This window comes from Pleuronectes platessa, chromosome 19, assembly GCF_947347685.1.
Source record: "Pleuronectes platessa chromosome 19, fPlePla1.1, whole genome shotgun sequence".
Lineage (NCBI taxonomy): Eukaryota > Metazoa > Chordata > Actinopteri > Pleuronectiformes > Pleuronectidae > Pleuronectes > Pleuronectes platessa.
Genome location: NC_070644.1, coordinates 5,593,609 through 5,606,520, shown reverse-complemented (window position 1 = coordinate 5,606,520; position 12,912 = coordinate 5,593,609). Strand labels below are relative to the sequence as shown.

General features: G+C 41.2%; 1 protein-coding gene across 1 annotated transcript; it reads right to left on the bottom strand.

Annotated features, from left to right (window-relative positions):
- Window positions 1-3,463: 3,463 nt before the first annotated feature.
- On the bottom strand, window positions 3,464-11,638 carry LOC128462342 (MOB kinase activator 1B). The gene is made up of 6 exons (XM_053447705.1): window positions 11,345-11,638; window positions 10,070-10,236; window positions 8,669-8,762; window positions 6,608-6,741; window positions 5,676-5,839; window positions 3,464-5,546 (listed from the first exon to the last, which is right to left on the bottom strand). The coding sequence occupies exons 1-6, from the start codon at window positions 11,356-11,358 to the stop codon at window positions 5,469-5,471; spliced, it is 651 nt and encodes a 216-aa protein (XP_053303680.1). The 5' UTR covers window positions 11,359-11,638; the 3' UTR covers window positions 3,464-5,468.
- Window positions 11,639-12,912: the final 1,274 nt, after the last annotated feature.

Below are 12,912 nucleotides of genomic sequence, written 5' to 3'. Positions count from 1 at the left end.
CAATAACATACTTTTAACTGGCCTGTAGTCAGTGTTTCCCTGCCGTAAAAGAAACAACACAAATGCAAAAATGTCAAATAAAACTATGAATCATGCATCCTTAATAGGATTTCTGAGATACAAGTATACTATGTTGTACTCTATGAGACAACATTTCTTTTTGTTTTTCAGAAGTGTGCTGAAGATGCCATGAGCTCAATGATTGAGAAACAGATTGGTCTTTTTTGGACTTAAAAAGTGCTACACATATTCACGCTTGTGTATATTATGTGTAGTTGAAATCTTTTCATCTTCAATTCAGTTACAGATAGTAATACATATTTACAAAAGTTCCACTTTCATGCTGTTGTTGAAGTAATACAATGTCATCCCCCTGAAGTTTTTTGTTTCTAGAAAGAGGAAAGACAGACAAAGGGAGAATAGAAATCCTTCACTGAGAACCTTCATTTTATATATTTCATGGATTGGTTGATATCACTATTTATCTGCTCACCTTGTTGTTGAGGTTACTAACTGTTGACTTTACCTATTTCCTGTGAGCACAAGCAGCTCCAGGTGTCTTGATTTGTTCTTGAGAAATAGAAAACAAGGAACACATGGTACAAGAGACACGGAAACACCTGTGAGCCCTTTAACTTACTAAACTAAGTCTATGTTCGATGTGTGTATTATACGATTTTATTCAGACATGTCTTGTTCCTCTGGGTGCGGAGGCTGTTCATCAACATTTCTTCGGTGTAACTAACAGCTGACATTACTAACTGTCATATCCACCTATCTGTTATTTGCCTTTTTGAGACAGAGAAGCTGAGAAATAAGACATGAAGTAAAGTTGTTCCTTTCCTCATCTCTGCTATATTTGTCTTTAACAAGAGAGGGCAGCATGTAGCACAATGGAAATATATACATGCAAAGTCATTAACTCGTCAATACTTGTTGACTCAGTCAGATACAGTGCCTTGCATAAGTATTCACCCCCCTTGGACTTTTTCCCATTATGTACTGTTACTAACTGGAATTCAAATAGACTTAAATAAACTTTTTCCCGTTTGATCAACAAAACATGCATAGTACTTTGGAGGTGCAAAATAAATTTTATTGTGACACAAACAATAATGAGAACAAAAAAGTTGACATCTGTTGGGTGCATAAGTATTCACCCCCCTGTGTCAATACTTGGTAGAACCCCCTTTCGCTGCAATTACAGCTGCAAGTCTTTTGGGGTATGTCTCTACCAGCTTTGCACATCTAGAGATGGAAAGGTTTATCCATTCTTCTTGGCAAAAAAGATGAAGCTCAGTCAGATTGGATGGAGACCGTCTGTGAACTGCAATCTTCAAGTCTTGCCATAGATTCTCTATTGGATTGAGGTCTGGGCTTTGACTGGGCCATTTAGAGACATTAACATTCTTTAATCCAAACCATTCCTTTGTAGCTCTGGCTGTATGTTTAGGGTCATTGTCCTGCTGGAAGATGAACCTCCGCCCCAGTCTCAAGTCTTTTGCAGACTGCATCAGATTTTCTTCAAGGATTTCCCTGTATTTGGCTCCATCCATCTTTCCCTCTATTCTGACCAGTTTCCCTGTACCTGCTGAAGAGAAGCATCCCCACAGCATGATGCTACCACCACCATGTTTCACTGTTGGGATGGTGTGCTCAGGGTGATGGGCAGTGTTGGGTTTTCGCCACACATAGCGTTTTGCATTGAGGCCAAAAAGTTCAATTTTGGTCTCATCTGACCAGAGCACCTTCTTCCACATGTTTGCTGTGTCTCCCACATGGCTTCTGGCAAACTCCAAACGGGATTTTTTATGGATCCCTTTCAACAATGGCTTTCTTCTTGCCACTCTTCCATAAAGGCCAGATTTGTGGAGTAGACGACTAATAGTTATCCTGTGGACAGATTCTCCCACCTCAGCTGTGGATCTCTGCAACTCCTCCAGAGTAACCATGGGCCTCCTGGTTGCTTCTCTGATTCATTTTCTCCTTGTCCGACTCTTCAGTTTGGGTGGACGGCCTCCTCTTGGTAGGTTTGCGGTTGTGCCATATTCTTTCCATTTTCTTATGATGGATTTTATGGTGCTCAGAGAGATGTTCAAAGCTCTGGATATTTTTTTATAACCTAACCCTGCTTCATATTTCTCCACAACTTTATCCCTGACCTGTTTGGTGAGCTCCTTGGTCTTCATGATGCTGTTTGTTCAGTAATGATCTCCAACAAACTCTGAGTCTGTCACAGAACAGGTGTATTTATACTGAGATTAAATTGCAGACAGGTGGACCCTATTTACTAATTATGTGACTTGCAAATGTGACTTGTGAATGCAATTGGTCGCACCAGATCTTTGTTAGGGGTTTCACAGTAAAGGGGGTGAATACATATGCACTCAACACTTTTCAGATTTTTATTTGTAAATAATTGTGAAATCCATGTAATATTTCCCCCCACTTCCAAATGATGCACTATTTTGTGTTGGTCCATTACATAAACTCACGATGAAATAAATTTTAATCTGTGGTTATACCATGACAAAATGTAGAAAAGTCCAAAGGGGGTGAATACTTATGCAAGGCACTGTACATGTTGAGATTATGAACCATTATTCTCTTGTTTTCCAATGATGATTAACTCCAGATGTGTCCTCATCTGCAGCTGCAGCAGCACAAACACTAGTGACACGTGTCCTGAACATTTGCAAAGTGTCACAGGTTTAATACTCAAGTGTTGGAAACCAAATATACATCAAATGATACAAATTAAAGTTTGTGCTTCTTATGGATAAACATCAGCGCTTTCATTTTGTTGAACTGGATCTAATAAAGTGCTTTGTAGCCTTTGGGGCAGTTTAAATGATAACACAGCATTATAGTTTATAAACCTAATTGTGTGCAAACATCTTAATCTGCTGTTAACTGAGATAAGAAGTGAATTATTCCACTCTTACTTGTAATGGAGTAGAAGTAGCAAGTTACTTAAAATGTTAATTCCCAAATCGAAGTAACTAAAAAACTAAAAGTACCACTTATGCAGTCGTACACTCTTAATATAACATTATTAAAAAATGTGAACATCATTCAAATATTGTAGAAACTGATTTTTTTTAAAATTTTAGGATCATTTCATCTAAAGTATTGCATGTTTATCTGATAAAATAAAGGTCATATGAAAGATAACTATCTGTATAGCTGGATTGGTGGTTGGAGTCCATTGCAGCTGACATTGGGTGAGAGGTCATGAACACCCTGGACAGGTTACCACGGTATCAGGGTCAACATACAGACACAGACAACCATGTGTTTGGAGTGTGGGAGGAAGCTGGAGAAACCACAGAGAAACAGTGAGAACACGCACACCGGGATTAAATAGCACACAATTGAAAAACTCTTGGATCTGTATGAAAGTAACGTACTTCAGTGAAGTGGCTGCACCGAGCTAACAGTTAAAAAGTCGACAGAAAATTCATTCAAAGAGTCAAGACCACCTTTATTTGCCTTGTACACAGCATCAATCAATTCAGTAGCATTGAAAACCCCTACCAAGCCATTATTTACAAACATTTCATCATATACTACAGTCGGGGAGGGAAAACTGTAGGCAACAGGCTATGTGACGGGCATTTCATGAGGATGAGATGCTTTCAGGATGACCCAGGTTCTATTACATTTTCATGTATCTGAAAATGAGCAGTAACATTCATAGTACTTAGCTAAGGAAGTGGTAACAGGTTCAGAACAATTAAAACAAACTAAAAGTTTATATCCAAATGGAGGGACGGGGAAGCAGCATCTAAAACAAATCTATGCGTCCTTTGAACCAAAAGCTAGCACCCCATGCTCTTTGAAAATGACGCTTAAGACAGTTCGCACCCTCAGTACTCAGCATGGGTGCAATAAAGTGTTACACGTATCCGATATAAAAATGTTCACGTCACCTTTTCTCAAACCAAACCCCAATGAGAAGCACCTTTCTACTCTTAACAAACACCAGAATTTAAGCACTAAAAGGAAAATGAACATCAGATATAAAGTAGGAACGAGCCGCGCACTCTGATCCTTTTTGTTAGTGTTTTAGTGTCAAATATTGCATAGTAACCTACACTCTGAGATCCGGGGAGGGGGGTCATGCATCTGCTGGTTGAAGCACAGCGATGAAACGAGGTCAAAGCGTACAAAAAGCAGAAGAAATCTCACTTGTGCCATATGGATGATTTCAGAGGAGGTTCCAGCATTTCAACATTCATTTGGGGGAAAATATGAGCGGAGACAAACTATGATCAGTCACATGGTACAGCTTCTCACAAAGCACGGTCTATGCAGAATAAACATTCAGGCAAGAGAGGTCAGGGGAAACTGTTCAAAGTGCTTTTATGGCTCGTGAGATACCAACGGATGCCTCGAACTCCAATACAAAATGCTGTTGGAGGCTGCGACACAAGTAACTATTCTACGGACCCTAATATACACTTTAAGGTTTTAGATTCCTGGCGGAAATGTTCTAAAACGCGTGTCTACTTAAAAGTTTTGGGGGAGAAACCAGTTCACAGGAACGTGTGACTAGGAAACGCTAAAAGTTTAAGTTCATTTTCAGTCCCCGCTACGACGTGACGATATTCTAGCCTCATCTATACGTCCTTAATAACATTCATTAATCATAACCTGCACAGCACAGTTGGCAAAAAGACGCAACTAAATAAGAATAGGTTTGGTGAGAAGGTGGTTTTACAGAAAAAGAAAATCTTCTTTCAACCCAGTTACAGTACAAATAGAGAAAGGCTCTAAAAGGGAGTTTAGAAACACAGAAAAATGACAAAGGAAGGAGGAGGGGAGAAATTTAACGCTGTGTCCAGTGTGTCAGTGACATATGGCCTTTATCTTCTTACAGTTCTCACTGTGGATATAGGGCAATTATGAGCCATGCTAGGCACTTAGGATTCTTTTGTATTGACTGATGTGAACCGCCGCAAATCACGACCAAGCTCCGTCGACGTAGCTTAATGAATAAAATAACCAGCTGAAAAGGTTGGCTTGGCTGCCATAACATCAACAATACCCTCCTATTGTAATACAGCAACTTTACTTCCCCTGCGTTCTCCCCTGCAGGCGAGCTGGAAATCTAAGAGCATGGAAATGCCTCATGTTGCCAGAAATCTTAGTGATAAAAAACTGTGCAGTATAATAGAAAACTAATGTGTCTCTAATATCCTAAATGTAAGCCGTGACTGAACACTGTTTAGTTTTTTCATACAGCTAAAACCTTCTTCTCTTATATGTTAATCTGTGGTTTGTTCAATTATCCCTGATAGCATTAGTCCTGGTGCCTTAAACCTATCAAGACCCTTCCTTCTTCCTGGCCCTTTTAAAAACATTTCCCCAAATGGAAATATAGTATATACTGCATACGTACAGCCAGGGTGGGGTGGGTATCTGTGCAAAAACTAGAAGACCAATAAAATAAGGATGACAGCTGTTTATCTGTCCTTGGTTGTCAGTTTTTCAATCAGCTCCTGTAGTGGGACCAGCTCTTTCCTGTCGATGAGGTTGAACTCCTGCAAAAGACAACGGAGAGGGAACTAACATTATCACATGATACGAAACAACGGAACTGTTTGTTCCTGATCTACTGTATTAGTTTCAAATAAATAAAAGCCAAAATCCGAATGTGAGCGACTCCTCACCTGAACAAAAAAGATGAAGTGTTTGAATGACGTGTTGAGGTGGGCCTCCTCCTGCAGCTGCATGACCGAATCAAAGTGCTGGTGGTAGATGTGGGCGTAGACTCTGAACAGACGCTTGAGAATGGTCTTCGCCACGGACATGAAGTTTCGCTTGAAGGGGACACCTAGGGAAGGAGAGGGCAAGACAGAAAAGCTGCTCAGATCATTCTGATCCGAATCAGAAATACTTCATTCAACCCTGAGCGGGATTGGGGTTCTGTTTGTTACACAACAAAAGATCATTTATTTAAGATATAAGGTGTAATGTGCTGGCAAGGTGATGGAAGTCCAGGGCTGGTGTATTGACTCAGACTGTCTGATGCTCCCAGGGAGGAATTGCAAAGTCTGATGACCGCAGGCAGGAATGATTTTCCGTGGAATGACTTCAATTAAATTACAAACCAAAGATACAGACCATATCAGTGATAAGGTCGAGGGATTCCCAAGATTTTGGATTTTCTAAATGCCTGAATATTGTTAATATTTTACAAATTGTGCTCGGTTTCTCCACACATAACAAAGCTCAATAAACTGTGCATCTCATTCTTTTTTTTCTTTTTTTTTTATCTCTGTTAATGCTGGACATCTCACTAAACTCAAAAAGCTCAGAGTGATCGAGGCAGACGCAGCCTCGCTGAAGTATGTTCTCCTGGATTGAAATGTTTTTACAGACAGGCCGGAGCATGATTTGAGGGAAGTGCAAACACTCAGGACTTCAACAAGGAACCACCCTGTTCTAACAATGTGTTAAGCCCTCATATGCAATTCGGACATTTTTACGATGTTTAAATGCAGAAAAGCAGTAATACATCTACTGATTGTGGCTCAGAGAAACTTTGAAGAAACCAAACCAGTAAAACATCAGAACTACAGACAACAGAAACAAAACCTACCGATCTTTGAAGGGAAAAGTGTCTCATCATCAAGCTGGTCTTGCACCCAGGTCATGAGGTAATCAATATACTTAGGAGCAGAGCATTTGATGGGCTTCTTGATGTTAGTCCCATCTGCCCAGTGGTACTCGTACCTACAGGAAACACAGATGACAAACATTTTGAATATACTTCCATGTAGGTTCACACTCATTCTCCACTGATTTAATTCAAATATATAACGTTTAGCAATTCCTTATTTACATGTCCAAAAACGACAAGATCTATGTTATGTTATTTGTTGACTTAAGAAAAAAGTATCAAAATGTTTCCAACAATGTTCAATACTCTATTCAAGTTAGCATTTCATTTTGGTCGCAATTAACTCGTCATATCCACTTTACTTCTACCTTTGTCTGTCTCTCCTATAACTTCAGGGGCAGACAAGGTATGATGAAGGAATAACTATACATGTATGTTTAATGTCAAATATTATTATTATTGCTTTGGGCATTTAACCTTTTTGACAGGACAGTTCAAGCGTGATTAGCGCTGCTCGATTATGGAAAAAATCATAATCACGATTATTTTGGACAATATCAAAATCACGATTATTTAAACAATTATTAATATGTGCCCTTATTCTGAGGTCTATGCTTTATTTTTGTATTACTTCCGGTTCCTGTTCCGATAAACACCGATGAGGGCTGCGTGTCTTATTCCTCCGTGAAACCAGGATATCGGTGCCCGGTTATTCAAACCCTTAATGATGGCAACCCTAACACTATGACCGACTGACTGGCGCGGAGAAATGTGGGTCCGGTCTGACCGGTCTGAACAGCCAGGCGGGAGCGCGCTTGAGAATAGCGGTGGCGGTGCGGCCGCTACATGGTCTGCTGCTGCTCTCCCTGCTTTTCCACTCGCGCTGTTTTTTTCACCGCCGATCACCACACACACAACTCGCCTCCTTCACTTTACTGCTGCTTGAGAGTGAGAGCCAGTCAGCTGGGCCGCTGAATGCTTTGGGGGAAGGACTGAATTGCGCATGCAATTCAGTCCTTCAGTCTCTTTCGGAAAAAATTGCCAAATAATCGTTTCGACTCGATTATAGTAGTTTGGAGATCGTTTGACCCCATAATCGTAATCACGATTAAATTTCGATTAATCGAGCAGCCCTATACGTGATATAATGAAAGTCGAAACCGAACCCACAAAATGTTGATTTTCAGCACCTTCGCAAATAAAGCTTTCAATCTTGCACAAGTCCAACTCAATATTATGAAGTAGAACAGGACACTATATCAGATAAAACATAAGCTTTTTTTAAACAAGATATCTGGAGAAATTCTACACAACTGGGTCCAGATGTTCTCCGGAGTTTGGCAAAAAAACAAATAAAATAAAATAAAATCAAAGGTATTCAATTCAGTTCTTTTTTAGGGCCAAATCATAAATATAATAACGTCAAGACCTTGAAATTTATAGAGAAACCCAGCAGCTCCAACTATGAGCAAGCACCTTGGCGTCTACGGAGAGAAAAAACTCCTTCATCACAGAATCCTCCGGTACATTGAGGTGAGGGGTGGTGCAGCAGGTTCAGGCAGGACGTAACTAGAAATTGTGCTGCAGAGATCAAGTGTTTATTCTTACAGCCCTCATCACATGCTCTTTACATCTTTGTTGGTGTCTTCTACTTGAATGACACCTCTTTTTCATTCCGAGATATATTTAATCTCTTTGTTTCCGGTTTTGTGACTGTTGCGCGTTAGAAACGTCATCAACACATCTACTTGCTCTTGGAGAATCCTGCGGAAAATCTCCTGCTCTGCTCTCGCACCAACTCGTTTGTTTATTATCCAGAACAAGTAAGGGCTCTTGTGAGCTGGCTAAAGTAACTCCAGAGAAAGTCCAGACATTTGTGTTCTCATATACAGCCACTCTGGATAATTTCAGGAGATTATCCGGAGCTCAGGCCATAGACCCTGTGATCGGTGACGGCCGACGCTATTTCGATGATCAACCCCAAAAAGCCTGATTGCAACACCCTTAGTTAACATGCATGACCTAAAACTATGAACTTACTTAGGACCAGCAGACATGACTGGGCAGCTTTCCTCTGTGCAAAAGTCTGTGATGGTGCCATACAGCATGTTGATCTGGTTGAAGAAATCCACGGCTGAAAAGGCACAAAAAGAACATATTTGATTCAAGCGCACATGAGACTGAAAACCATGGAAGCTAGCAAAACCACTGGCGTCACGTTTCTCTGGAGCGGCTGACCCTTCCCACTTCACTGCCCAGCAGCAGAGTGCAGACCAGTGAACACTCTACTTATCTGGCACAAATTGTGTTATTGTCCATTCCCAGGGGCATGTGGCCAACTTGGGCTTTCCATCAGTTTGAGAGATCCATTTAAAGGTCTGGCAGTGTTAGCGCTGGGGCTCTGTTTGCTAATCTAAGACAAAAATACATACTGTGCAGCTGATGTGGCATATGGTTGGCACATTATTGGCCAGCTCACTTCAGTAGCTGATTGAGGTTTCCCCCGTCCCCTCTGGAGACACTCTAGTCCAAAACTTTTGTATTCATAGCTCGTTGGAGGTTTAACAATGATAACCACGCCAACAACTAAACAAAATTTTGTTTCCCTGGCAGCCACCAAAGCAATTGTCCCTACAACTGATATTTATTAGGGTCCAGAGCTGTAAGTAAAGAGACAGCTGAGCCACAGGACATTAGAGACGCTAAAAGGACACAGAATAAACTTGTATACACGCTCTCTTCTTCCCTCTGCTGTCACTATCCATTGCAAACAAAAAGCCAAAAAGAGAATCTTAAAAACATTTAAGTGAACTGCTTCTTGTGTGAACAGATTATTCATTTTTTGCACTTTAAGTCTAACTTGTCCTACTTCTGCAAGTTGGAACAGCTTGTTTGGCTTGACTAGTGTCAAATGACAGAAAAAGGCTCATTTGATAATGCATCCGAACATTTATTTTGTCATGCCTGTCCCACCAAAATTAAAATCTGACTGACATCACTTGCGTTGCACTGTAGTACAGTGTCAACGGCTTATACAAAAACTTCAGCGGGTAAGGCGATCTGACGTGAGAGGATACACAGACTCCGCTGACCAGCCATTTGTCTCAATTCAGAGGAAAGTAAACAAGGCTCTCAGCACAGACAATAAAGTCTATTTAACATTCACAGTGGTTTTTCCAGCATGAACGCTCCTGGTCTTTGGAGGAAATGCCAAGATCTCACACCCCGGTGCTTCACTACACTGATTCTTGATGTGGATTATTTGAACTTTTCAGGAACACGACTACTGAGAACTTTAACAGCAAATATAAAGACTATGAGGAGACTGACAAATGGAGGGGGAAAAAACGTTTGCGTGAGGGTTGTGTCAATCTTCCGGGAATCTGAACCAAAAGAGGGTGTATCAAGGCGGAGGAGAGGTGAAGTAAACTTGGCACTTACTGTTGACTGCGATCCATTCATTCAAGTCTTCGCCCTCGGGCAACATGACTGCCATGCGCAGGTTTCCACTTCCCAGTGTAGCCTCTGCATGTTTCAACAGCTCGTACTGATGAGAACCCTCCGGGATATTCTTCTTGGGCTTGAACGTTTTGGATGAACGGTTTCCACTGTAATGAGTCACAAATCAAAGACAAAGACAACATGGAAGGAGTCAAATAAGCGGACAATTTGTGAGCCTGCGAGGGCTTGGCGACAAAATATTCAGATCGTCTAAATAAGCTGACGGGGGAAAAAAAGAGTTACAGATGAATTGGTTGGTTTAGCAGAATTAATTAAGAGTGGGGGGGCAAGAACAGTGTGGCTCTCTGTGTATGACACTTAATGAGGTCATTGGGAGAGGAACTGTATTCAATCTCTCTCACTGGCCCATTAAACAAGCATTCTTGTGAGTCATCACAACATGGTAGGGTACATACCAACACTGCTGCTTTGATTAGAGATATGACATCTGCTAATACCAGTCTATACAGAGGATCATGTCCTGATGTAAAATATAGAATATAGAGTCTGGCCATTTATAACAGATCACCTCAAACAATAAGGAATCATTCAAATATGTCTGATGGAAACGATGATACATATTTAAAGGATGGTTTTATGTTGTTTTTTTGCGCTGTGCATAACGCTAAGGAAGTGACGGAAGTTTGAATCAGTTTCTTCAGTGTACCATAACAAAAGTGACAAAGCAAAATGAGGAGATCTAATTGGCAAATCCTTTTAGATTGCTTAGTGTTTTTATCTAAGCTCTTCGTGCTCAATTTACCTTAAACACTGTGGTGTTACTGTGATTAATTACTAGATCGCCGGGTTGTGTCATATCGGTGCTGGATTAGCCCGAGGTAACAAAGTGGTGACTCCAGCAGATACCCAGGCCCGACAGTGAACATCACACTGTTTAATCTGCTCTCGTCTACGTGCTGAATGGGTTTAAGATTAAAGCCACTGGTTGTGTTCGTCTACACTAATGATTCAGTTACACTGAGAGTCCAGCCGATGATGATTGTCTTTAAAAAAAAGACAGAAATCCAAAACGAAACACATCAGACAGCCGAGGCGACTCCAGGATGTAGTCGCAGCCCGTACTATGCTGTGGCTCGCTAACTAGCTCGGTAGCTAGCTAGCCGGGTAGGTGTGTTGCAACAGGGACATTGTGCAAACCGTCGGGCCGGCGGGCGGACAACGCAGACATTCATCGCACGGTTTTGTTTTACTCACAAAAGAAAGCTCATGTTTCCCCGGAGCCCAGAAGACAAACTCTCCTGGCGAGCCGCTAACGAGCAGAGAGGAAGGTGATCCAAACTCTCCGGTCCCTTACGTCCCCGGTTCTTCTTGGGCTCCCGTTACTGGTCCGTATGAGAAGAAAATCCAAAGTAACTGTTACTGTGCCTGTTACAAACAGCTGATGGGAAGGGAAGCTGGTTATTTTGACAGACAGGCTGCTGGTATGTACGCTGAGAGGCAGCAGCGTACTGGATCTAGGGCTCCACTTCTTCGTCTGACGCCCCGGGCACGTCACACGCAGCTCTGCCGTAGGCCGCCATCTAGTGGAATACCATGGAAACTGTAATATTTCTAAATACAGTCTACAGTGGCAACCAACGACTTTTTTCGTTATTGAATAAAATGCTGATTATAATTCAGTTTATACATTTGATAAATTGTAACTCTCTCTCTCTCTCTCTCTCTCTCTCTCTCTCTCTCTCTCTCTCTCTCTCTCTCTCTCTCTCTCTCTCTCTCTATCTATCTATCTATTTATCTATCTGGAATACAGACTATTGGAATGTAAAGCCTAAAATGTCCAATTTCTCCCAAACATTTAATAAATTTTACTGACTGCGCTGGCAACAGCAGTGGCCAAAGCGTTATGTTTTCGGTTTGTCCATCCGTCTCATTTTTGTGAACACGATGTCTAAAGAACGCCATGAACTGAATCGAATTTGGTGGTCAGAGGTCACTGTAACCTCACAAAATACATTTTGGATCTTGTGAATGTGACATCTCAGGAAGACCCTGAGAAAGTTTCGTCAAATTTGCTAGAAACATTCAGCAGGACTCAAATATTCACTTATTTGATTTTGGTGGTCGAAGGCCAAAGGTAAAGGTTTTAGTGACCTCATGCTCTAGTGAACTTATCATATCATCCACACTCTTTATTTTCTTGTAAGTAGCTGATGCTTAATTCAAATCATTGGGTTGAACGAACAGTAATGTTGAGGCAGTACAATCAAATCAAGTCAAAACTTTGATTTGATTTGATACAAATAAAGTTGATTATTACGATTATTAATTATTATCATTATTATTATTATTAAATGCCTGCAGAACCGTGTTTTATACTGAGATATTTGTAGTCTTTGTTTTGCTTTTCCACTTTTGCATCCAATGCGCGTTTGATACGTCATCAACACGCCCATTTGCTTGCAGTGAATCCTCCGGAGGATCTCCTGCTGTTTTCTCACATTATCTGGACATGATCCAATTTTTTTAGGTTGCGCCGGCAGGGGGAAGCCCGGAGCCTCTCACCCAGACATTTGTACTCTCACATACACCCCTTCCGGAGAGTGTCCGGAGATTATCCTCCATTCAGTGCACCGCTGGTCTGAAAGCAGCTTTACTATTTGATCTCTCTCTTTCTTTGAGAATGCAGGAATCCAAACTAACCGCTGGTGGCCGTTGTTTAACGTTTGCTCAAATCGAAACCAACAGTGAGGCCTTCAGGTGCACCATGCATCCTTCAAGTGCTGTCGGAAATATGACCCAGTTATCACGCTGCTTTTATACAA

Excerpts from the sequence above, each read along its gene's own strand:
- LOC128462342 (XM_053447705.1), bottom strand. Across the intron at positions 8,763-10,069 it reads TGAATGGATCGCAGTCAACA|CCGTGGATTTCTTCAACCAG; the intron begins GTAAGTGCCAAG and ends GTGCCTTTTCAG. Across the intron at positions 5,547-5,675 it reads ACTTCATCTTTTTTGTTCAG|GAGTTCAACCTCATCGACAG; the intron begins GTGAGGAGTCGC and ends TGTCTTTTGCAG.